The sequence below is a fragment of the Carettochelys insculpta genome, chromosome 6 (assembly GCF_033958435.1).
Source record: "Carettochelys insculpta isolate YL-2023 chromosome 6, ASM3395843v1, whole genome shotgun sequence".
Classification (NCBI taxonomy): Eukaryota; Metazoa; Chordata; order Testudines; family Carettochelyidae; genus Carettochelys; species Carettochelys insculpta.
The window spans coordinates 41489084-41515488 of NC_134142.1; the positions used below are offsets into that span (position 1 = coordinate 41489084).

The window sequence follows — 26405 nt, forward strand, 5'->3', positions numbered from 1 at the left end:
CAACTTGAAGCTGCTCTGTGGCTGTCAGTCTGCCTAGCTGCCTTCAGCTGCTAGCAGCTAGGTAGGCTAAGAGCCCCTTCTCCCTGCCTTCCCCCAGCTTAGCAGCTGTCAGGGTGACTGCTGTGTGGCTGGGGGAAGGTAGGGAAAAGCAGCCAGGAAATTGACTAGCCCTAGTGGGCTGTTCAGTTTTCCTGGTCCCACAAGAAGCGGGCAGCTGGGACCAAATGGCAGCTTGATTCCTGGCTCCTGACCTCGACTTGCGCGGAAATTTGAGTTATGCAGGGGTTGCAACGTCTGCATAACTCGAGGTTTTACTGTAATCAGAATGGTATTTCTGGAATGTCAGGATTTCAGCATTTTAAAAATTTGACTGCAGGTCTTACTGCTATGTAGTGTGGTCTGTGGGGCGGGTGCTAGTTGAATCAGGAAAGCTTTCTTTTCATTGCTATTTCAGACAGCAATGAATATGCTGATTTTTTATATCTGCAGAGGCATCTCCTTAAACCAGTTTGCTGAGAATTGCTTATTCGGGAGTAACATCTTCATGAAAGATGGAACAGTAAACCTGGAAATGGAAATCATTGTTCAGTGTACCAAACTAACCACAGCAACTGGGTAAAAGCAGACTTATTTGAAATAAAAACCCAAGTCTAAGACATATCAGTTTAAAAGTAAATGGTTACATAAACACCCTTTCCACTGAATTGTGATATGTAAAAAAGACTTTAAAGATACAATCACACTTTGTATAAAGGTACAAAGGGCAAATAAACCTAGGGGAAAAAAAAGCTTCGAAATCTTACTGCATAAAGGGGGGTGGTGGCATTAATTCATTCCTTACATAGATAGAAATCCCACTGATTATAGTGAACTTTTCCCTAGATGAGGTCTTTGGGGTCTGTCCCTTAGGATATCTTTAACGGAGTGTTTGAAGTTTGTAGCAGGTGCATTGTAGTCTGTTACTGTGCTCATGGGATTTGGGTTATTGTAACAATTCCTTTCAAGATCTTATCACATTGTGGTGTCTCTGATAGTGAAATGAACAAAAAAATCTTAAACTAAAACAAGCTGGAGAAGCTTGGTATTACATGTGGTGGGCTACAGCGTCCTTTGTCAATATTATTTTAATTGAGAAGGTATCTTTCAAGAAGTCTCAGTGGCTGTGGTCACACTTGGCCAAAATTTTGATATGGCCATGCTAATGGCCAAATCAAAGAATACTAAGGAGGCATGAAATGAATATTCAGTGCCTTCTTAGCATGCTGCTGGCCACAGCACTTCGAAAGTGCCGCGTTTGGCTCGTGCGTGGCTCGACTAGAAGGGGGCCCTTTTCGAAAGGACCCCACAGACTTCAAAATCCCCTTACTCCTAGATAGGAATATCTATTCAGCGAGACTTGAAATACAAAAAGCATTTAATGCTAGATAGGAAGAAGGGGCTTTCGAAGTCTGTGGGGTCCTTTCAAAAAGGACTCCCACGTAGCGGAGCCACGCACGAGCGAAAAGTGGCACTTCCGAAGTGCTGTGGCCAGCAGCATGCTAAGAAGGCACTGAATATTCATTTCATGCCTCATTCGTATTCTTTGATTTGGCCATTAGCATGGCCATTTTGAAATTTTGGCCAAATGTGACCACAGCCACTGAGATCATTGTTGCTTAGTTTGTGGACCCTCCTCTGTCAAAGTAGGACTTTCCATGCAAAACAACAAACAAAACCCACCAGCTGTCTTTGAGTCGGGGGCGGGGGGGTAACTTATCTGAAGACAAGTATCTTGGCAAAATTTTGCCCCAGTTTAATTTTTTTTAAGATACAATTACATTGGTAAGCCTAGAGTTCAGTTTTATTTTTGAAAAAGTATTTATAGCTGTTTTTTTGAAAACTTAACAATATATGCTAATTAAAACAGATGAGTGTCCACATATAAAGTGGTGCAGATATAACTGAAGTGATACAAAATCACACCTTCATTTATGTCAGTACAACTCTTACAGGCAGGCCTGGATATGGTTCAGTTTGGGTGTGTGCAAATAAACAGTTTGAGGGACAAAGGTATTGGGGGGAGTTTGCATTAAATGATTTTTTTACTTAGTTTCGCTGAACAGATAGTTGCAGGGGTTAGGGATGGAGCTGATGGACGAAGTAAACACAAAATATTATGAAGTATTACCTTTGGGGTTTCTGTGCAGCAGGGGTGATACGTTGGGGTCACTGGGACCAAGTGCTCCCCAAACGCTGTGGGCGAGAGGGGTAAGGCACTGGCCAGCAGTTGGGGTGGAGGGCTAGCAGTGGGAGGACCTGGTGCCTACAGCAGAGTTCCAGCTTCTGACTGGGAGCAGCAGGAAAAGTAGAACAACGTAGTCCCAGCTTGCTCTGCTCCTCCAGCGGTGTTGCTTGGGGGTCAGGTGGGACTAGCCATATGCTCACAAGCAGGAAATGGAGCAATGTGGCTGGAGGAGCAGTGCACGCTGGGGAACGTTCCTCTGCTTTTCCTGCCACTGTTAGTGAGTGTGGCCTGGTAGGGCACAGTCCCCTGTTGTTGGCAAAAGCCCCAGTAATGCCCCGGGGCTTCATTGCTTAGGTGAAGAGATTGGAGGTGGGTTTGTCTCAGCCGTTCCTTGGTCTGTGGGCGTGAGGTCATGTGTCCAGTGTCCCCATTCCCCTCCTGCCCCAACTTCTCTGGTCTCTCTCACCAGTTGTCTCTGCTCCTCAGTGAGAATTGCCATTTAATATATTGCAATCCCTCTTGGGGCTGGCTCATTTGGCTAGCTCTTCAGCAAGTGATTGTCTTGTAGAGTTGGCATATTTCCTTTCCCAGTGCAGTCCTTTGAGTTCTGCACGCCAGGAACTCGGCTGTCTAAAATTGCTTTCCTTGCAGAAGCTCTTCACATCATCCAGCTAATAAGAAAATTGCCAACCTCTTAGCGAGATCTCTGCAGTATGTGTGGTACTGAGATACTAATACATTTTAATAAGACTTCAGGAAAGATACTGTTTCAGTAGAGATGACCTTGTGGGGGCATTTAAATAGAATCTTCCATTTTCAGACTATTCCTGCCAGCAGAGAGCAGTTAAACCATCTCTTTAAGTGATTGGGGTGGTTTGTCTTGGGCAGAAGTAGCTAGTATAAATACATCTCTTTATTGCCTGTTGCTTTCAGGACAGCAGAAAGCGAAGGTTGAGCCCTGTTACGAGATTAAGTATGATGCTGAATTATTCTACATCTTTTATGTTCTCAAAAAATCTTCAATGTGTGCTTCTTCCAATTCCTCTTTGTAGCGCCTTGACTCCAAATACTTCTAATTTCAATTGTCCCCTTTTGTCATTAGGCCTCTTTCCCTCCACACACAAGCATGCAGCAGTTTTCTGCACACCATTTAAACCTTTCTAAAAATTGCTCGTCTTTATATCCTGCCATCATCTTTGCCTCTCTTCTTCCAAACCTCTTACTCAGAGAACTTAAAACTGGTGCCTGAGATGTTCAAGCAGTTCTCCTCAGTTCCATCCTGCAGCCATTCCATTCTGGCTTCTGAGTTCTCTGTTTTGGTGAATCTGTTGTTGCTAAGGTCCTGAAAGTGCTTCTAGCCAGTTTGTGTTCCACCTTCATGATCCAGTCTCTCTGATGTTTCTGATACCATGGGCCACATCCTCCTCAGCATCCTGTTCAAACTCCTTCCTTGTATTTAGTCCTTTAAAGACCTGTCCAACATGCTAGCCCCTAGCCACATATTGGTATTTGGCTGGTTGGGTGTGGCTAGTTATCTTGAACAATATTTTCAGAATAATATGGCTAGTTCAGAACTGTTTGGAAACCATGGATTTAATGGCATTCTCACTTACCTCACAATGCTCCCTCAACACCCCTTTTTGTGGTGGTCCCACATGATTCAGTTATTGGTTCTTTTCTGTTTTCCCTCTGTACTTTGTTGGCAGATTTTACCCTCTTACATATCTAGCATTCATATCTCTGATACCTCAAATATTCTTCTCTATTTCTGTCTTGTTCCCTTTTGGTCCCGTTTCAGCCTGTTTCTAATGCTTCCTCCTGTATGTGTGTCTTGTTGAGAACTCTAGTTTAACATGGTTCAGTCACAGCTTGTTTCCACCTAAACTAAAGCCTCTTCTCACTTTTTTCTGGCTGTTGATACCATCATCCTAGTCAGTCTGGGATTGACTTTTCCCTGCTCTTCCTTTGCATGTTGTCTGAATCCAAATCCTGCCATTTCTTAGGCTCCTCTTCTGTCTTTCATGCTGCCCTGGTCATGGAAAGACTTTCGATCCATGCGGCGTGTTAACCTCTCACTCAGATCCTTGTGCATCCCATTTCTTTCACAACACTCTCAAGAAGTGAGCTTTAAAATTATGAAAGCCAGCCTCTAAGTTATCTGAGATTCTGGATTTCCCTTTTGGCTCTTCTGTCTTTTTTCAAAGCTGAAAACTTTTCAGAGTCTGGATAGCCTTTGTTTGTGACTGCACAGCATTGAGCTTGTTGTCACTAAATAAATGTGTCTAGAACATGAGTTGGCAACCAAAATATCAAGAAGAGCCTTTTTTTAATTAGGAAAAACTCAATAATTCAAGAACAGTAATGCATGTAAATGAGAAGTCCGTAATAAACAGTATCAAATCATGCTTTTTATAACCCCTGTTTTAAGAACAGCGCACACCCAATGATTTGTAGTGCCATACATGTTTACTGCAGGACATTCACAAATATTTTCCATAATTTGTTTCCTCACACTTGACGTGTTTGTACTACTATCTTCCTGACTTTCAGTCTCAAACCCATTTTAATTATGCCAATTCTATTTCATGTTTAATTTTTCTTCCTTAAAATGCGCGTTGCCCTTCATAGCAGGAATGCTGCAAGCTTCCTTTTGAAAATCAAGTTTGTTAGCATCATGATCAAGCCATAAATACAGTGCCATATCCCACAACGCACTGCACATATTAAAGGGAGAGTTATCAAAGGTTTCACGATCACCTATCATTTGCTATTTAGATATGAGTTTGCTGTTGAGCGTTTAGATGTTGACCATTTATTAAAAATAATCATGAGGCAGCGTGTTTTTTTTACTTTGTAGTTATAATGTAAGGCGCCACAAAGAAGGCCTTAAAGAACCGCATGTGGCTCAGGAGTTGAAGGTTTCATACGCCGGTCTAGAAGAATGTGTTCATATTAACTACATGTGCCACTACAAGGTCCTGTAAAGACTGCCCATTCCCAAAGACCAGGAGTACAGACTCAGAGGGAGGAAAATGGGAAGGAATGCAATGAACTGTAAAGATATTGTAAATGTTGTTGGCTTTGTGGGTTGCATATTTGTTAAAGTAATGAACACTGCAATGAAGAACAGTTTTCCAGGAAGCCACTAAATATCAAGAGTTGTGAGGGCTGCATTGAAGATGAGGAAGCTAGCTGGAGACTACAAAGGGGGGCAGTTAGGTTTGGTGGGAGGTGAAGGGAGGTTGGTGTAGGTGTTGGTAAGAGCAGAGACCATTTAGTTTTGGCTAAGAATCTCTCATATACACTGTACAATGTGCTTCTAGTCTTATGGAATAACTTACAAATAAGACACCTGAAAATAATTGCACACAGACTGGGGTATGGTGTATAAGATGAAGGCAGGAAGGATTTGAGCATTTCAGATAATTCTTCCTAATTGTTCTGCCTGTGTAGATTTCTGAGGTCTTAGGTTGCAAGTAGCTAATTTTTTCAAAAATTCACAAAGAAAACCTGACATTATTTGAAGAAACTTATTTGAAACAATGAAGTTGTGTTCAACATACAGTAAACCCTTGATTTAACCATCTAATGTGGGGAGGAGCACCCGTTAATGACAGAAAATCCGTTAAATCTGAATCTACAGGACTGGAGGCACCTTGCAAGCAGCTCTCTGAGGAGTAGTACTGGGTTGTGTTGGTAGATCACATTTCCCCCGATTGCACTTACCAAGACATAACGAGGGAAAGTGGAATGGGCGAACCCAAACTTAGTGTCATACAGTTTTCCTGAATGACCACCACACAGAGTTAGTTTTGGGACTAGATGAGTCTATCCTGGTTATAACATGATTGTCCTTGCACTGTGTATGGAACCTATGGCTTCAAAAGAAAAAGGCCCTACCGTTTGGTAGCCACACAGGGAAGGGGCGACCCCAAGGCTGAGTGAGGCTGATCAAGGAACAAAGGCTCAGACACTCCGAGACACACAGTAACTGAAATCACCTGAAACAGAAAAAAGCACCCAGTCAAACTCAGTCACCCAAAGCTAGTACTTGCCTTGTTCATTCAGAAGGGGCAATCTCCTTCACTCCCTCTCAAAATCCTCGCTTTGTAGTCCCTTGTTTGCTTCACCTCCTTAGCATATTTGGAATTTAAACCAGATTCACATTTCTGACTTCATAAGCGAATGATACACGCACAAAAATAAGACATACACATTCAGCAGGTAGGAATACAAATGTGCATAGCTTGAAGATGCTTTAGACAAAATAACTCATGTAACCCATTAATTTTAATATTACTAAGGCAATTTTCATAAGCATTTGGGAAGCCCCAGGACACCAGATCTGACATTGCCATCGTGGCTCACAAGTAGTTGTACAACATTTTGGCATAAGTGCCTGGTCCCCCTGAAGGGGCTATCACCTCATTAGCAATGATGACAGCCACCACAGGCCTGGGGGCAAGGTGGGAGGGGGGCCTCGGTCTCCACCTTGGAAGGATTGGGGCCAGGGACAGAAGAGGCCGGGCTTAGGGCAGTCAGCTCCCTCAGAGCCACCCTTGGGCTGGCAGTACAGTGTTCCACAGCATTTCAAAGTCATCCAGAGCACCTGCTGCTCTTACTTTGGCAGCCGCAGTCCTTTTGAATTGCAGAGCCTGGGAGCAATTTCTCACAGTGCCCCACCCTCTGCTGGCAGGCCGCCTCTTCACATAAAGGAAAACAGCCCATTCCCATAACTGGTTACTACTCCTCTTCAAGAGGAAGAAGTTTGTGCTGTATATTTAGTCGTTCAGGGTTTGACTTCTACTCGTGGCCATGTGACAAAAACAGTTTGTAATTAAAAACTCTGCATCCAGAAAAGGGCCAAATTAAGATAGCATCTCCTAATGTGTGTGTGTGTGTGTGTGTGTTGAATGCTTTTTTTTTTTTTCCTAAATGCTAACTTTTTTGCAACTCGGTGTCTAACACAGGTTCTTTATATGTGAAAGATGTCCTAAATCAGCATTTACTGAGGGACAGGTGCTTTAAAGCATTGCAAATGAGTTAGAGCCTTTTACCTATCGGTCTCTAGCCCCCTTCAGCAGAGACAGAAAGCTGCTCCCTCCTAAATGGATGTTCACTAATTCCTAAACTGGGGGTGAGTTTGTCTTGGCATCAGTGACATGGGGGTGCACAGGATACCCTGGCATTGGGGGGGACCCCTCACTCACCATCAGCACCACACCACTTCTTGTGAATGCAGGTGCAGTCCCATCCCTACCACAGAGCACTGCGGCTCGAGAGTTCCTAGCTCGCACTACTCTCAGGCTGTGCTGTTCCAAGGTGGAGGGCTGCCCTGCACTCGCCAGAAGCAGCATGGTGCTTCCTTGGGAAGAGGCAGGCAGGGCTGGAGCAGGGGCAGGAGGGGATGGGGCATATGAGGGGAAGGAGGTAGGGCATGGGTAGGGTGTGGGGAAGGAAAAGGTCACGTGGCCAGTGCAACACTCTGAAATCCCTGTACTGGTCACTTCTGGGTCTCTTGATTTCAGCTCCCACATCACAAATTTGTCACCAGGATTTGTGCTGATGGGAGGACTTACCAAAGAACTGTTTGAGTTGTAAGGACTGAACTACTTTTGTCACTTTCATCAGCAGAAGTCTGTCTTCTCCTTCACTATCATTAGGGCTGAACTACACTGGCAGAACAGTGTGTATGGGAAGCTTGCCCTGATGCTGCCATATATTATAGGTAAATGTCCTTCTTTAAAGTTTTCAATCTGGTTGTCACCCTTTCAGCTGGGAATAAATCAACATATCTAAAATGAAATTGATAATTATATGCAACTATTTTGTTAATTTACATGACAAAGTATCAGAGTGGCAAACTTGACAGCAATAACTTTGGACATACTGGCAGCAAGAGAAGATGAAGCTGAGGCTAGAAGTTGGGGCTAGTGCTCTTTATTAAGAGCGGTTGTCAGTGGCTCTTCAAAGTGAGTAAAAAATCTTGTACATCTGTAACTGAGCAGCACTCTGAGTGGGTGTCATACCCTCTCTGAAAACAAATTTTTTTTCCCTTGTAATTTCTAATTTCAGTTTTCACCTTCTATCCTAGATTCATCACATTGCCCACAATGGAGGGTTATATAAAAGACCCTTTAATGAAGCTTTTGAAGAAACACCAATGCTGGTTGCTGTGCTGACATACGTGGGCTATGGTGTCCTTACCCTCTTTGGGTATCTGCGAGACTTTCTGCGACAGTGGAAGATTGAGAAATGTCATCATGCAGCAGAGAGAGAGGAACAGAAGGTAGCTGTTGGGCAAGCAGGGGTGGGATTAAGCTGGTGGAGCACTACTAATTTGTTTATTTCTAGTCATTTGGGTGCAAAACGAACCTGCCAAATATGAGCCCTTCTAGCTGCTTAGATGAACCTGTAGACTGAAACAATAACAATGAGAAGCTAATCAATTACTTCAGTAGTCTCAAAGTGATGTTATCTTTGAGGCCTACTGATGACCCTTTTATTGTCCACATTGGTCACTGTTTTCATTGTCAACCACATTAAAAGAAAGTATCCAGTTCCTCTGAGATTGAAGCTAGAGCTTGAATAGCCTCACTTCTCTTCTGTCCCCAAACATGAATCTCTCTAATCCAGCACCTTTAGGACCTGGCTGGTGCCAAATGAGAGAATTTGCTGAACCGTGGGAGGTCAACATTTGTCTAGAAGCGTTACCAACACTTCCAGTGTTTGCTGAGCTCTTAGGAGACATTTAAGGGTAAATTACAGCCCAAACACGAACTCTGAAGGGTATAAATAAATACTGGGCTCTTTGAACACTTTTGCTGCCCAAATACGATTATGCGATACACCTTCAGTTGGTGTAAGTTGGCATATCTTCATTGACTTCAGTGAAGCTACACTTATCTGTGCCACTTAGGATCTGGCCCTTAATTTGTGTGGGTAGTAAACAAAGAGCAATACAGGGGGAAAACATAGGCATAACCTCATTACTGAGGAAATATTTTTTTCTTCCAAGAAAAGGCTCTAGATGGTTGCCCTTTTTCTATCTGCTTCTAAATTTGTTCATGATAGCCTTGTAGTTGAGTCTGGTGAGCAATCAGGGTTTCTTTTTTTTTAAAAGGAGTCGGTTGGTTGTGAAGGGAGGATCAGGGCATTTGGTTCAATACACTAAAACCAGGAAACTTCCTTTAAAAATGTTCACAGTGATGGTGAAATGCTGACTGGGTGCACTTCCTCATATTCATGCCTAGATTGAAGTAGCCCCTCCTGTAAGATAAATTTAGTTGAGAGCACATGGTTTTGAGAACAGGGTGTGAACTGCAATTACTAGACTGTACATCAGCCACACTCAATCTGTGTAGTAGATTGGGAGAACAGGCTGTAATGAACCTGATGTGGATATGAGTTTTTTGCTTTGTGGGTTAAGGTGGTGTCCAATAACTTCAAAATCTATTTTGAAGCAGTGTCCCTTTAAGAAGCTTCAAATGTTTAGTGTGTTAGGATCCTGATTAGTTGCCAGGTTGACCCACAGTGGCAAAGTATGGACTTTCTTGCATAGAGGAAGAATTTCTTCTTTATAATTGAAACTTGTATCATCATGTATGTAAATCAGAGTGCTTGACGGAAGCAGCTAGCCCAAAATAGGGTCTCCGTCCCCTGTTGCCTTTGTGTGGAAATGAGACTCTCTCTTATTCTCTTTTTGGAGATGGATGAGACTGCCGGTTAGAAGTAGTATTACATTTAAATTACTGAAGCAATGCTGTGCTAATGTTTGTAAGTTTACTTGGGGAATGTAAAGCACAATGTATGAGAAACAAGAAGTGTTTAGAAGATCCTGCTGTCTGGTGGACGAGCATGCAATCGGTGTATTATATGTACACGTTGAATCTCTCTAGTCCAGCACCCTTGGACCTGACTGGTGCCCAAGAAGAGAATTTGCTGATCCATGGGAGGTCAATATTGTTTAGAAGCATTACCAACATTTCCACTGCTTACTGGGCTCTTAGAAGACATTTAAGGGTAAATTACAGTGAAATAACAGCACAGAAGGTTGAGGGCCAGGACTGGTAACTGTACACAAACTTTCTGGGACCATAGGAAACTTGGGCACGCCTAAGATAAGTGGTTATCTGGCTGGATTGTGGATGTTGCGAGACATGAGAGTTCTGGAGGTTCAGCCTGTAGTTTTTAGTCCTACATATTTGCAGTGCTTTACGCATTAAATCCTATCTTAAACAACCATCAAAGTGATGAGCAAAAGAAGATTGCTTAGTACAGGTGGCCATTTAATGGAAGATTGAATATACTTGTAATGGAAATCATGGGCTTACTTCAAAGTGGCTGTGTAATGTGGGGGTATGTCCTAGGTCCTTATAGGGGCATGGTCTAGATTTAGGTACAAAATATAGTAGTTTTGAAAAAAATGAACTAGTACCGAAAAAAATAATTTTTTGCGTAGGAAAAAATGATTTTCTTTGGGAATTACACTGTCCCTTTTACCACCTACATTGCAACTTTTTGATAGTTCAGAGAATTAGAAAGTGAAAGTGAGGAGATTAATTTGGATTTTCAGACTTGTTTTTAAGTTTGACAATATCCTTTGGCTTGCCTGCAGTGTTCTTGGGTTTACTGCAGGGCTGGACCTTAGAGAAGTTTTAATAACATTTCTGATAAGCTTGATATCCTCACACTGCTGCTTATATCCTCCTTACAAAATGGGACAGATTGTGCTTTTGTAAATTGATTCACTGGAAGAAAGTCGTTTCTAGCTTCCTTTAAATATATATCCAACTGACAAGTGCAGTTAGGAGAGACATCCTCAGAGGACAATGAGCAGTTTGTTCTAGGGCATTTAAGCTATTGAGAATTTTTGTGAACTTTTATCAGCTTGAAGGAAGGCTGTTCGTTTGCAGCATGGAGCTGCACGTACCTTTGGAGATATACCTGCCTTATAGAGCTCAAAGAGACCTTGAGAGGTTTAGTCCAGTCCCCTGTGCTCACAGCAGGGCCTATCACCATCTATTGGCAGGTTTTTTTTTAAATGTATTTGCCCTAGATCCCTAAATGGCCCCCTGAAGGACTGAGCTCTCAACCCTGGGTTTAGCAGGCTAATGCTTGAACCACCGATTATCCCTCCTTTGTTTAAAAACCCATATTAAGCTTGATAGGTAAGACTGTTGCTCAGATTAAAAAAGTGATTTAGGAATAGGAAGGCCTATGGTGGTGGTTGGTACAAAGGTAGGTAGGTAATTGGTATTTAATTTCCTTTGAGCTCCAAAGGGAGGATGATGATAGAAACCACCTGCAAGCTATGCCCAGCATGGCTGATCTGTCCTTTCTTCTCAGCTAATAAATTTACCTTGAGGTGTGGTACTGGAGATGAAGCTCTCCTAGGCTATGTCTACACTACAAAAGTAACTTCGAAGTAAGCAGCTTCTTAGTTGAGTGTCTACACACACCCTACCTCTCAGCAAAACTTTGAAGTAGGGCACAACTCCATTCCTGGGAATGGTGTAAGGACTTCAAAGTGGGGCTCTCTACTTCAAAATTATCTTTGAAGCAAGAGAAAAATGTGTGTAGACTCTCTGCTGGCCACTTTGAAGTAGTGCCTAACTTTGAAGTTTAGTTCCTAGTATAGACGCGCACCCCTCACCCCCCGCCCCCTCCAGAGCTGAGGGATGCTGCAATATTTGTTTGTTGGGTGCCCTCTTTTTAAGACAGGCTGACAGGGCTCACCAGCCCCTCTCCTACTAGACAGTGACCAGGATCCTATACACTCATCCCTTGCTCAAGGAGCCCAATTGGTTCCCAAATTTGTGCAGAAAAGGTGAAAACTCATGAGGGACACTAAATTCTCATTAAAATACACATAAACGTCTCTGGTTCCTTGAGCTGGGCGAAGGAGTGGCAGCAGGTGGTGCTGCTTTTGAAAGGTAAGTGAACCTTGTGTTGGGGGGTTGGAAAACGTTAAAGGCTGGGAGCAGTTTGGTGCCACGAGTGGGAGTTAAAACCTGGTGGCTGGTTAGGTCTGTGAGGTGGGTGGGGGGTTCCGTCTGCTGAAGGTTGGGGGTGTGGTCCGGCAGGGGTGGGGAGGTCAGGCTGTGGCAGGTTAGATCTACCGGGCTGGCAGGGAGAGGAGGTGGGGGTCAGGCTGCCCCGGGGCCAGTCTGCAGAGCTGGCAGGGGAGTTAAGGCTGCTGCGGGTTGGGGCTGTGGGGCTGGCACGGGGGTCAGGCTGCTGCGGGGCCTGCGGAGGTGAGAGGTCAGGCTGCTGTGGAGCTGGCAGAGGGTGGGGGGATCTGGCTGCTGGGGGGTCGGGGGGGCCGATGGGTCAGGCTGCTGCAGGGCTAGTGGAGGTGCAGGGTCAGGCTGCTGCAGAGGGAGAGGGTCAGAGGGTCAGGCTGCCATGGGACTGGTGAACAGTTCAGGCTGCTGTGAGGCCAGTCTGCGGAGCCAGCACGGGGGTTAAGGCTGCTGTAGGTTGGAGCTGCATAGGCAGCGGCAGGGGTCAGGTGAGGGGCTTGTCAGGCTGCTGCAGGTTGGGTCTGGGGGGTGGAGGGTTAGACTGCTGCAGGTTGGGGCCACAGGGCTGGCGGGGGGCGGGGTCAAACTAGGGCAGATTGGAGCCGCAGGGAGGGGATTAGCCTGGTGTTAGCAGGAGAGTTCACTTGTAGAGTGAACTATGGTAAGTAAATGTGTCCCTTGTTTAAGCGAGAACTCATTAGTAAAGTACTTGTTAAACAAGGGATAAGTGTACACACTGTTTCAGTTTTGAAAGATTTCAGGTTTGCCTGGCTGAGGCCTTGACCAGGCTGAAAAGGTTTTAGTTCAAGTTAGACAAAGGGCAGAAAAGATTGTTCCAGTACTGTACCAGTCTAGTTAAATTACTGTTGATAAACCAGTGCAGCATTGCCTGATAGACATTTATTCCAGAGGAAGAGTAGCTTTTTGGCTTAGCTTGAACTGTTTTCAAAACAACATAAGCTAACATGGGAAAAGGTACTCTGATACTGGAATTTCAGATGTCCTCACAGGGAGTTACGCTGGTATAACAACAGTTTGAATTCATACACCACTTCTTCCTGGTAAAACTTTCCCATGTAAACCAGTCCAGGGGTTTGTTCAGACTCTGGGTACTTTACTTTATCTAGGAGCTATATCCTTACGAAGTTACTATGGTAAATTGAGTAACTTCATTTTTCTATGGAACCTAAACTTAAAATAAAAAGCTCCTATCTCCTGTGTACATTTCTGCTTCTGTACCCTTGATAGAATCTGAGAGCATGTCTCTTTTTATAATTGGGAAAAACTTCTTGTGTAAACAACTCCTGAGTTTATTATTTTTAATTCACATGCATTAAACTCTGTGGCACCATAGAGAAGGCAGAATGGCGCTTGTGCCCTTTTACTGCTGCCTGACCCATCAAGACCCAGAGTTCTCTGCACAGTTTTTTGGGGTTTTATACACTAGAGGTTCAGTTCTTGTCTACAGTCTTTCAGGGAGGAGGTTTGGCAGACTGATTAGTTCAAATCGTGACATTAAATACAGAGTGAGCAGAAGCTAGTTGATGGGGAAAGTGATTCTTACTCAGGCTGTTTTAAAATTCTGCTTTTGTTACTATTTAACTCAACTCCAGACACATAGTTGGAGATATGTCCTTTTTGTTGTAGACTCAGACTCTTACCCTTTTATGTAAAGTCTGAGGGCTTCCGGTTTTATTTCTCTGAGTCCTCCAAGGTGACAAGTAAAAATAAGGAGAATGCAAGCTGACATTCCTAAGGTTCCAGAAACGAAGAAAAGACTATTTAACACAGGTGGGTTTTTTTTTTCTTATGTAACATAGAAAACTTAAACAGAGTTTTTTTTCTTTTGCTGATGTGCCCTTTGGGGGCAGCTAGCTGTTGCTTTAATCATTCAGGCAAAGAACAAAAACTTATGATAGATGAAGTAAATTTTGTGTGAATGGACATGTCCCTATTGCATACAGCATATCTGCATATCTCTAGGGTGGAGATCTCAGGCGTGCTCCTAATGCATGATAAATCTTAAACTGTGTGCACAAACCCATGTGCTTTGGAGTAGAGAGGTGTTGCTTGGCCACGGTTAGGAAGTGCAGCATGTTGCTTCTTTATTGTAAAATAAGAATTATGAGACTGTTGCTTTGGGGCAAGGTTGGAGAAGGAACGTATTCTGTGGGCATTTGGGAAGGTACTACGCATGACTTGAGGCCTGCAAAGCTCTCTGGCTGAATATAACAGTTAAGCTAAGTGAGTTTCTTGAGAAGGGGCTTGGTGCACAGATGCACAGCGAGAAAGACCAGGCTATCATTTAAGAGCTAATCGTCTCTGTCCATTATGTGGTCAGATTTAAAATATTGTGATGGAAGAATCAGTGGCTTAATCTGAACTTCTGGAAATCTTCTTTCCACTGCCGTCATTGAGTTCAAGGGAACTGTGCCAGTGTTTCCTCTCTGAGGGCTACAAAGAAACTCACTCTTGGGTTTCTGGATTCTAAGCCACTGGTTTTCTAGGGTGGAGACCTGCATTTTTCTGTATCTCCTGTGACCAGGTATCTACTTACTGACTAGTTCTGTACCTTATTCCCAGCAAAAGACTGTCTGTTTTGCTTGTTTCCTCTAAGACCGTACACTGTCTGTATTTGCTGCGGTTACAAGTTACCATAGCTTTCTATTATGCAAACATATTTTGTTCTCAAAATCCAAGCAATTAAAGAACTTTCATGCGTACTAATCAACTTACTAGAAATCACTCCAGCTGTAACATGGACTCTGAAGGAGCAGCCTTCAGAGCCCAGCCTGGATTTTTATTGTAACTTTTAGTTCATCTTACCCTTTGCTCTGAGCAAGAAAAGATGTTTGAGTCATTCATTTATCCAGTCTCTCTCTTTGAAGAGGTCTTGTATAGGTAATCAACCAGACAATTGATCTCTTCTCAATGTACAGCTTCAGAAGGATGGTTTGAAGTAGATCATTCTCTGTACTCCCAAGTATTTCCTAGGAAATCTTTTCCACACACGTTGTCCCAAAAAGCCATTTGAAGTTCCTATAATTTTGCATTAATCCTGTCTTAAGTAGGAGAAGACATAGCTGAGATCCCCAGTTTCCCTGAGAGGTCCAGTGTGTGGCTGGATTCGGTTTTACCCTTCTGTAGTTTAAATGACTGGTGGAGGAATAAATAGGGTTGGACAGTGTTTTTGTGCGTGTAACTTTGCTGTGTGAAAGTGGCTCAGAAGAACTTTTTAAAAAATTCTATTTGTTCTTTTTTTTTAAAGAAAAAACAGGACTGCTGCACCTTATGATGTTTTGGGGTTCACTCAGATCTGCAGGGGGTTCTATAGCTGCTTGTAATCCTGGGTGATTCTGTAATGATAGGGGTCTGAGCCATAACTGCTCTACCCTTGTATTTACTCTTTTTGTGTGTGGTCTTTGTTGCTGGATCCACAGCAGTGGATGAGGTACCATCTTGATCCCTAACTGAAGGGGAGAGGTTATTCAATCACTAGCAGAAATATTTTTCCTCCAGGTGTGTACCATGAGTTGTTAGCTGGGTTTTGACAGTCCAAAAATGCTTTGAGAGAAGTCTGAATAAATATTACTTCCCTCTCAGTCTAGTTTTACTATCATGGTACAGTAGAACTTCAGTTATGAACACCTTTGGAATGGAAGTTGTTTGTAACTTGGAAAGGTTTTGAAGTGTTGATCAAAATATTATGATTGTTCTTTCAGACATTTTGACTTAATACAGCCTTGAAACTCTACTGTGCAGCAGAAAAAATGTTGCTTTTAGCCATCTTAATTTAAAAGAAACAAGCACAAAAAGCTTCCTTATATTGCCAAATCTGTTAAAAACTTTACGTATTTTTAGTAGCTTACGTTTAACACAGTACTATATCTTTTTCTATTCTGCTGTTTTGATTATATTCTTCCTATTCCAAATGAGGCATGTGATTGAGTGGCTAGTTAATAACTCTGGTGCTGGAAGCTGAAGTTCTACTGTATCTAGTAACAGAACATATTAATTTTTCAGTCATTCATTTGTGCTTCAGACCTAAAGAAGCCAGACAAGTCTTGAATTCCTAATATGAACAACAGCTTGCATGGATTTTTTTCATGCATATCTTCCTGTGTCATAAACTCAAACTTTTCCCTTTGTAGGCCTCTTTTAAAGAGAGATGCTTTTCTTGCACCTGTATGTCAGATGACTAGTGTATGCTTCATAGTCTCACTGCTCTTAATTTTAATTAATAAATAAGAAAAATGTCATGACCATCTCAAACTTTCATTGTGGGTCAAGGGAGTCTATTCCCTTTATGCACAGATATCAGTGCTGTCATAGTAATCTTGAAGGTCTTCCCTGTTATCTATTCAAAACAGACTTCTGGTTTTCCTGAGAGACACATTGGAAGGGAAGCTGGAGTTCAGGAACTGTTCCTGCAAACAAGTTTTGTGGCTAATGAGTGATAATGTACACTATACAGAAGACTTTGTTAGAATGCAGCTTTGCCATTGGGATTCTGAACACAAGTTTGGGAATTCAGAAGCTAGTTTCCACAGTAATGCTGATGCTGTTGTACTATTTGCATTTGTAATTTTTCTGAAAATGAACTGTAAAAATGGTACCTTTTGTATGTAAAATACATAAAATTTCATTCCTCTGTGCTGCAGCTGAGTACATGATGAACAGGAACTGCTGCATGGGAGGTAGAGGGAGTGGTAAAGTGGGGCCTAGCTGGTGCTACCCTTTCTCCATCTCCTCTCTACAGTGTAGTGTAAACAACTGAGGAAATTGTACTCCTCTCGAGAAATTGAGCTATGATCTAGTGGGTAAGGACACTTGGTCCAGTAATTGGGAGGTTTAATTTTTGGTCCTGGTTTTTGCTACTATCTGGAGTTGATCAAATGGCTTTGTCCTGTGTCTCAGCATCCCTGCAGTGATTTATGTAGGGAGTGACACCTTCAGTGAAGTGCTGTAAAGTCTGTGGCTGGAAGCCATGTAAGAGTTCAGTGTGATCTCATACAGCATTTTTCTTGAGTGCACTCAAGTGCATCCCAATCGGATGCAGAAAACTAACTCTCCATGTCTTGCATCACAGCAGATTAAGCATAAGATCTTCACGTTTGTTTGAACGCCTCATCTTTTGCAGGACTTTGTCCCATTATATCAGGACTTTGAAAACTTCTACACAAGGAATCTCTACATGCGTATTCGAGACAGCTGGAATCGACCAATCTGCAGTGTGCCTGGGGCCAAGGTGGACATGATGGAAAGGCTTTCCTATGACTACAATTGGACATTTGCGTGAGTTAAAGCTGGAGGAAAGATTACCAACAACAGTCTCGAGTGGAGATTGTTTAAGGGTTATGAAAATGTCTAAAGGAGTAGCAGTCCTCCACAGACTGTTGGATAACAGAGATGGTTCTCTCATAGATGAATAATTGGTTGAAAGATGGGAAACCAATGATCATTTTCACAGTAGACAAGAAATAGTAAGGTCCCCAAGGGATCTGTACTGGGATCCATGCTTTTCAACAAAGTCCTAAATGATCTAGAAAAAAGGGTCAACAGTCAGGTGGCAGACCAAACAAACTTACTCAAGATAGCTGAGTCCAGAGCAGACTGACAAGTTTTGTGAAATGGGGACTGGGCAACAAAGTAATAGATGAAATTCAGTATTGATAAATGCAAAAAAAAGAAAATTGAAAATGAATCCCAATTATATATAAAAATGGTGGGGATCTAAATTTGCCGTTGTTCAAGAAGGCGGCCTTGGAGTCATTTTGGACAGTGCTCTGAAAACATCTGCTTCATGCGCAATAGCAGTTTAAAGGTGAACAATATTAAGGTTCATTAGGAAAGGGATAGAAAATATCACAGTACAGCTGTATAAATCCGTAGTACATCTACACTATGAATGCTGCATGCAGTTCTGGCCTCCCCGTTTCAAAAAAGGCATATATGAAATGGAACAAATAGAGAGAAGTGCAACAAAGAAGGCTGGAGTATACAATAGCTTCCAGGTGAGGAGAGGTTAAAAAGACTGGGGCTGTTCAGTTTGGAAGAAGTGACAGGAAAGAGAGGTCTGATTAAAAAAATAAAAAAAAAAAAAAAAAAGGAAAGTGATATTTACCCCTTCGCATAACCGCAAGAATCAGGGGGGTCACTGAATGAAAGTAATAGGCAAAAATTTTAAAATAAACTTAAGTATTTCACAAAGCTCATAGTCAGCCAAGTGGAATTTCTTGCCAAGAGAAGGCCAAAACTATAACTGAGTTAAAATAGTATCAGATAAGTTCCTGGAGAATAGATCCATCAGTTGGCTATTGACCAAGATGGTCAGAGACACAACTCCATAATGGGTTCTGAGGCTCTTTAGGTCTGTGATTGCTTAAAAACTGGGACTGGATGATAAAAGCCATGTTGTTTTCATTTCTACTGAAGCACTTGGCACTGGCCACTGTCAAAGACAGGATACTAGGCAAGATGAATCTGGCCAGTATGGATATTCTTATGTTCTTAGAGGTCCCATAAATTTGAACCAAGGAATTTGAGAGTTTGTGACAATTCCTCTTCACCAAGGTTATGACTTTTGTGTTATACTTTACAGAAACACCACACATAAATACAGCAATTACAAGTGTTTCATATCTTTGTAGGGAAGGGTTCGCATAGCAGCAGGAATCCAGGGGTAAAAACATGCCAGTACCTTTGAGAGAACATGTATTGCATTTGCTGCTTAGCTTGTCTCACTTCTGGCGAGTTTATTCGGATGTAGATTAGAATCAAAGAGGGAAATTGGCATGGTTGCTGGGGCATACTGTTGTGTTAATTGAGACTGATTATGTAGACCAAAATTGTTTAGCCCAGACACTGTCCAACTTTAAGTAGTTGTCGTCAAGATTTGGGGTTTGCTATACAGAGGCCTTGGCCTGTTTAGTATCTTGGAAAACGTACTATAAAACTCCATGCCAGAGGCTGGGAGTTTGACTGAAAAACATGAAAGGTAAAGACTCAAAATGAGGCAAAGAGCATTGAAACAGAAATTGATCAGTTAATTTTGTTTTGCATAATTAGTCGAAGTCCTTTTTTGGCACAGTGAATATTGGTTAGTCTTCTCTTCAGCCAAAAAATCCTTGGTGCTGAAGTAAAGGGTGAGTTCTGCACTTCAAATCTGAGTTGGGAATGAGCTGCTTTCCTGCTTTAACAAGACAGGCATACCAAGGAAGGTAAAGATGGGGGAACTGCAGCTTTTGTTGGTGTTCTCAGGATACAGGGAGGTAGATCAGTCATGGATGGGTGTTTTGGACTGACAGGTGGGCCAAGACAGCTGTTCTGGACTACAGCTCACCTCCCTGCTCATGGATATCATCTGGTTGGTCTGGGCAGGTCCCTCTCCTTCACTAGTCCTCCTGAGGCTGAACAGAGCTGGAAGGACTGTCTCATTCAGTTGTGCTGGTGCCATGCAATATGGTTGATTTCAAAATGACCTGAAAAACTGTGGTGCGAGAGAGAGCAGCAGGAACGTATAAGGGACAGGAAAAAGCACACGAGGGAGGGGAATAGAGCGGGATCTCACATGTATCAAGCTAGGGGTTCTTGCTGTTCAGCAATAATGTTCCCATGCTGCTATTAGAGTACCAAAGTGTGGTGTTGTGGCAGCAATCTTTCCAGTACTACTGCTGCAATGGTGGTGTAAAGGTTTTTTTTGTTTTGTTTTGTTTTTTTGTTTTTGGGTGAGGGTTTTGGGTTTCTTCCCCAGAGATTCTAAGAATCCTAGAAAGGAGTAATGAGTAGAAAACTCTTTCTCATTATTTTGTCCATCAGTTAGACCGAACTTCCTACATGCCAATTTTGATTCACTGATTTCTGATCCTACACTGTTCTTGTTTAACCAGGCATGACCTTAACACATTCCTTGAAATATATCAGTAGGCTTCCTAAGACCAATTCAGTCTTTGTCTTGCTTTTGCATCTTTTCCTATCAACATTTGTTACAGGATATTGTGACATTCCATTAACCTTTCACTTGTTTCTCACAGTTGAGCACACAATTAGGGCAAATTAGTGGGCACAATTATCACAACAGTACAAATTGTACAATACCGCATGGCTGTTTAAGGCTGAGTTTAGCAGAAGTGTTCTGCATCAAGACTAAAGCTGGGAGAATGGCAGGGTGAAAACCAGAAGTGGAACAGCAAGGGTTGCCACAGATCAGGTCTGAAGTATCTTGCCAGACTTTGTATGTTAGATGCCTGTACAACCCATGCTTAATGTGGCTTATGATACCTATTCTCTGCTTCGAGAGAGCATTGTATTTACTTCAACTTTTTTTTTCCCCCCCACTAAAGTTTGTTCTTATCCTATATTGCAACACACTCAGTGCTTGACAGGCAGATGCATTTCCTTTGTGTGCTGGGAGGATATCCTGGTGGGAGTAGTACCAGCCCAATTGGTATAAAGAATTCATTTTTAAAATTGAAAGAAAAGACTTGAAAGTTGGGGGTGGGAGACTCGAAAGGAAGGAAGGACAGAGTTAGTGAGTAGTTTGAAAACCTGAGAGCATTTAGGATGGTATTCCAAAAATCATCTATTATCCTGTAGCATTGGTTTAAATTTTTAAAATATGTAAACATAGATGAGAAATTAGGTATTTGTGAAAAATGACTTTCATGTAGATTTAATACATGTAACGTGAATTTGAGCAATGAAAGAGTATCCTTGTTCAGCCAGTTATTTAATTTTTGAAAATGAGGGCTGTATCCATGTGAACTTTCTGGCAGCTGGCTGTGATCTCTCTTACTTCGATGCATTTCCTGGCAGGCTGATGGTAGCTTGTATATTCTTTTGCAGTTGGATCTTGAGTTTGTCAGTGTCTTAACACATGATGTTGTTGAAATACAGGTACTCGGGAAGAGTGATAAAAGATGTTATTAACATGGGTTCCTACAACTACCTTGGATTTGCGCAGAACACTGGAATTTGCAAAGAAGCAGCAGCTAAAGTTCTGACACAATATGGAGCTGGGGTATGCAGCACAAGGCAGGAAATGGGTAAGTTTCACAGAATCCTAGGGCTGGAAGGGACCTCAGGAGGTCATCTAGTCCAGCCCCGGCTTCAAGCAGGATCAACCCCCACTAAGTCATCCCAGCCAGAACCTTGTCCAGCTGGGACTTAAAAACCTCAAAGGATGGAGAATCCACCACTTCTCTAGGCAACACATTGCAAAGTTTGGGTGGGGGCAAATGTTTTCAAAGTGTATAGTTAAATAATAACCTGTTCATTTAGTCTCTACCAAACCTACAATTTCTGCCTCTGAACTTCAGAAGGACCAATAAAGAAATCACAGCTATAATGACAATAAATGGTGTCCTTTTCTATTCTGGCATGCTTTTGTGGCTGTGTCACCTTAGTCCTTGTTGATATGTTGTCATTTTTTCCTCTGGCCCTTCCTCCCGTCCCCCTTCCCACCTTTTTGTGGAGCATACAAAAAATCTAGTTATTGAAAAACCTGTTGCAGCTCAGATTGGTCACAGATTTATCAGGTATATTTTGGGTTTATTTTTTATGGTTTTGCATGCAGGAAATCTGGACAAGCATGAGGAGCTGGAAAAACTAGTGGCCAAGTTCCTTGGTGTGGAGGCTGCAATGGCCTATGGGATGGGATTTGCAACCAACTCAATGAACATTCCTGCTTTAGTTGGCAAGGTATGAGAGAATGGGCAGTGGGATGTCTGGCATGAAGTTTCTACTAGTGGCTCGTTTAGGGGTTGCTTACTCTTTTTTCAAAGAATTCACTGCAAATGCTCTTCGAGAAAGAGGTCCTAGAGTGCCATCTATACAATATCTCAATCCAAGGGTCTTTTTGGGACACTGTATAGTAGCACCTTTAATACTCCAGAGCAGCTCTTGTGTTGGAAGAAAGCACAACTTTGTGGGATGGGACATCGAGTTTCTGCAGACCTCATCTTAATACTAAAAGGGTGATCACTTCAGTATACTGCCCAACCACACACTGTTCTGGTAGCTTGCTGGGAGATTGAATGCTACTCCTCACTGTCATTAAAATTTGAGCCCAGTTGGACATCCCCATCCTAGACTTAGAAAACTGTAGTATGTCATACAAACAGGAGCTACTAGGGAGGAAAACTTTCCTTTTGGTGCAAGAAACCCATAAAAGAACAAACAGTGTTCAACAAATAGTACTGCATTAATGAATACAATGATCATCCAGGCCTGCAAAATAAGTCTGCTGTCGGACACTACAGAACTCAGCTTGAATTTCTTGCATCGCTAAATGGTGGTACCTAAAGATAGGGAAGACCCTATTAAATGCTGTTTAATCCATCTGCCTCTGCTGGTATGTAGTACAAAGTAGGTTATGCTGCTGTCTCCTGTTTAGATTTGAATATAATCTGATGGGGCTTCTGCTTTCCTTGGGAGATGATTTTATAGCCTCACTCATCTAACTATTAGAAGTTTTTCTTGGTACAATTTAAAGCTTCCCATTTTTAATTTCGTCTTGTTACTCCTAATTATTCTATCTTGGACCACTCTGAATTCCTTGTATGGAGTTTGTACCTTTCATGTTTCTATTGCTTCATCTCATCTCCTGCCTTTTACTTAGAGCAGTCCTTTTTCTTGAATACTTTCAGTGCATATCCCCATGTTTCCTTCTGCTGTCTGTGCATTCCACCTCCCTCCCATCTCCCATGTGCCCCTCAGTGTCACGTGGCATAGTGATTTAAACCGTGGGGGTCTGTGTGTGTGTGTCTGTGTGTGTGCTGGCACTGCCACTGGCTATTAGTGGCTTCCAGGTGCTAGCTCTGTGCCACTGCCAGCACATCCCTGTGGGAGTTGTGTTCAGAGCTGTCCCATCCATAAGAGGGTTCAGCACAGCCTCCCTGGGCCCTGTGTTTGAGGGTGCCTCATGGTTGCTGCCCAAACTATTGTATGAATGGGATGGTCCCCCATATTCAGGTTATCCTGCAAGGCCCTACGTATCCTGGGGCCGGCAGAGGGAGTTTGGTCCCCCTTAATTCACTATGGGAGCCACAGGGAAGTGGACCTATGCAGTACCTTGTTCTGCTCTGCCACCAGTTCCAAGCCTTGGGGGACAGTGTTTGAGGGAAGGAGTGCAATGGGGGGAAGGGGCAGAGCAGAAGTGGGGCAGCTGCAGAGCAGGGGCTGGACTTGGGCTCTGAGACCTTATAGAGCGGGGGAGGGTCTCAGAGCCTGAGTTCCAGCTCAAGCCCAAATGTCTGCACTGCCTTTCTAGTCGGCCATGCTGAGCCCAAGTCAGTTGGTGCACAGCTGTTGTGCCTCTGTGTGTGTTTATTTTTTTCTTGTTCCTGAAATGTAGCTATACCTGAATAGATTGTAAGGAACACGAAATGTTACAGCTTTTAATTTGATACTGTCAAAGGCACCTCACAGGATACGCACAACAATTAAACATCATAGTTGTTGCAGTGCTCAGCAGTTATTAAACACAAGAAGATAGCCTCTTTCCATCCAGACTCCACTGTCAAACTGATTGTTTTGCTATTCTGAACATTTCATAAGGCGCACCTCTTGCTGTCAGATGCTTCTTGTTCATGTACTCCCCAGTTCATTGTGAGCTGGAAAATTAGTGATTAACACTTCTTGACCCCAAGCAGTTCTCAGTCCTGGCCTGTGGCACCTCCTGGTTTTCCAGTTGCAGACCATAAATAGCTTGGTGCACCAATGGAGACATGGAGGAAACCAACACTCAAAGGGGATTGGGTTGGTGTTCCTGAGTCCCCATTTGTGCATAGGCTATGGTTCTGTTTAAATAGCTTTACATTTAAGTTTAGTAAGAAGAGTCCTCAGTGAAGTGTAGTCTCCCATTCTTGATGAAATTTCTCCTACCCTACTTGTCTGAGGTCCTTGTCACCTGTCTCATTAAGTTGTAGACTCAAAAGCCTCAAACATGAACCAGACTGATTTCTATGAGGTACCTAGCTCTCCTTTTGAGTGTAGTAAGAGTAATGGCCAGCAAGTGTAACATCGGCTGTCCAGGCCTAACCCGCTTAGCTATTTGCGAAGACTAAGGGTACGTCTATACTTACGGGAAGGTTGATGTGCTGGTGGTCAATCTTCTGAGGCTTCAGTTTAGTGGGGCCATGCTACATCAAACTGTCATGGTGCTGCTGTCAACTCTGATACTTCTGGCAGTCGTGAGGAGTAAGGGAAGTTGGCGGAATTTCTTCTGTTGACCTCCCGCTGTGGGGATGGTGGCAAAAATCATTTTTAGATAAGTCTACTCCAACTACACAATTGTCATGCAAGCTGGATTTGTGCATCTAAAATTGAAGTTTATCTTCCACTGAAGATGTAGCCTAGCAGATATCATTATTTACACTGTGACTAGATAGTTGCATCTGACCCCCTCCCACCCTGTTTCTTCAAAAGCTTTGCCATTTCTAGTTGCTGTTCAATCTCCATTCTACTGTTGTCACTGGTGAGGTAATTAAGCCGTTGCTCACCATGGGCTGTCAGCAACAAGACCCCCTGAACCGATGCTGAAAATGGTATAGCTGTGATGCAGATAAGACGTGGTTAGTTTTTCAACAGTGGAAAAGCATGATTGAGATCAGTTGTCCATTCTACAGTTTTCTGCACCAGATTCTGAAGGAGGCAGAGATGCATTGCTGACTACCAGTAGCCGCAGCTGGTAAAGGTCACAGTATAGACTGAGCCAGGGAGAAGATGGAGGTGCAAAGCTGTGGATGGTATGAAATCCATAAAGGTTATGCTGTCAGACATATGCTGACTCTTTGACCAGCTGTGTGTAGATGTCTTATGTAGCACACACTGCTTCCTAGTGAGTCATGGCTTTTACTTAGTCCTTTCAGGATTCATGAGGTGAGTCATTTGATCTTGACTTGTGATAGTTAAAGGCAGACTTTAATCTAGTACAGGCTCAGCAGTTTGAAGGAATGCTCTGACTAAAGGCCGGTGAGAGTGATTTTTTTATCACACCGCTTTGGTGTTAACCTCTGTTTACACAGCTTTTTTTGCCTCCTTTTTCCACTTACACAGGGCTGCCTGATACTGAGCGATGAGCTGAATCATGCGTCACTAGTACTTGGAGCAAGACTGTCAGGAGCAACTATTCGAATCTTCAAGCACAACAGTGAGTATGTACTTGATTTTTGGGCTGGTGACAGAGGCTGTTGCTCTCGTAGCTCAGATGACTCAAACACACTTTTCTGAGAACCCATACTTTTGTGGCTGTAAATCTGGATTTCCAGCTAAGAAACCCATTTCTGGTGATTAGAGGCTGTAAGGGCTGCTCGCATCTTGGGGTTAGTAGTATTGAAAACCTTGGATTAGATGCTCTAGTCTTTGCAAATTGGCCATTAAATTCAGGGTTTTTTGAGGTGGTTGAGAAGGAAGAGACTTCTTAAACTGGGTGAATAAATTCAGTGCTGACACAAATGAGGATATCTGATAACATCTAGGCATTGGAGACAAGTGTCATGTAGACTACTTCTTCTCTCCCTTCCCAGTTCTGCCAGCACTCGATCAGGTGCATTTCTGCTTCCCCCTTTTAGCTTTTCATATGTAAAGCCAGTGCATCTTTGTCTACTGTATGCAGGAAAACAGATTTCAGATTATGGATTGGCACACTTAGAGAATCTTATTACAGTCCATGTCAGCTACTGCAGTGGTGACAGTCATGTACGAGTTTAGGTAGAAGACCTTAGGTTATCTCTGGTTTCCTAGGTCAGGATGTAGGCTGCAATGAGATTCCCTAACATGGTATTGCAATCATTATCCATCTTGTGGACCAAAACTTCGAATTAAGTATCCCTACCAATGCTTGGTGGTCATGCATGGTCTTGTGTAGATGGATTCTTAGACCAGAGTGAAAAGGTTCTTTCAGCTCTTCCCACCACCACTTTCCCAAATCATACTCTCCTCTTCTTTTGTGACTGTGTTCCCCGTAATTTGTCTGCCATGCCTGACTTTCTCCTTTGTCTGTTTTCATTATATGTCAGTTCAACTTCCATCTTGATCACTCCCTCTTGAATGTCTTGCTTTCTTTGGCCTCTTAGTCTGCACTGACTCCTGCATGATTTATTCATGTAAGCTATTCTATCAACTACATCACCAAGCGCTACATGGTGTGATCTTCT

General features: G+C 42.8%; 1 protein-coding gene across 1 annotated transcript in view; it reads left to right on the forward strand.

The window, feature by feature from the left end:
- The window catches only part of SPTLC2 (serine palmitoyltransferase long chain base subunit 2), a 107554-nt gene that overhangs the window by 16036 nt on the left and 65113 nt on the right, over window positions 1-26405 (forward strand). The window contains exons 2-6 of the mRNA XM_074996707.1: window positions 8319-8513; window positions 17390-17544; window positions 21145-21293; window positions 21824-21948; window positions 25306-25399. Of these exons, the coding sequence (XP_074852808.1) occupies window positions 8319-8513; window positions 17390-17544; window positions 21145-21293; window positions 21824-21948; window positions 25306-25399 (718 nt within the window). The remainder of the gene's footprint in view (window positions 1-8318; window positions 8514-17389; window positions 17545-21144; window positions 21294-21823; window positions 21949-25305; window positions 25400-26405) is intronic.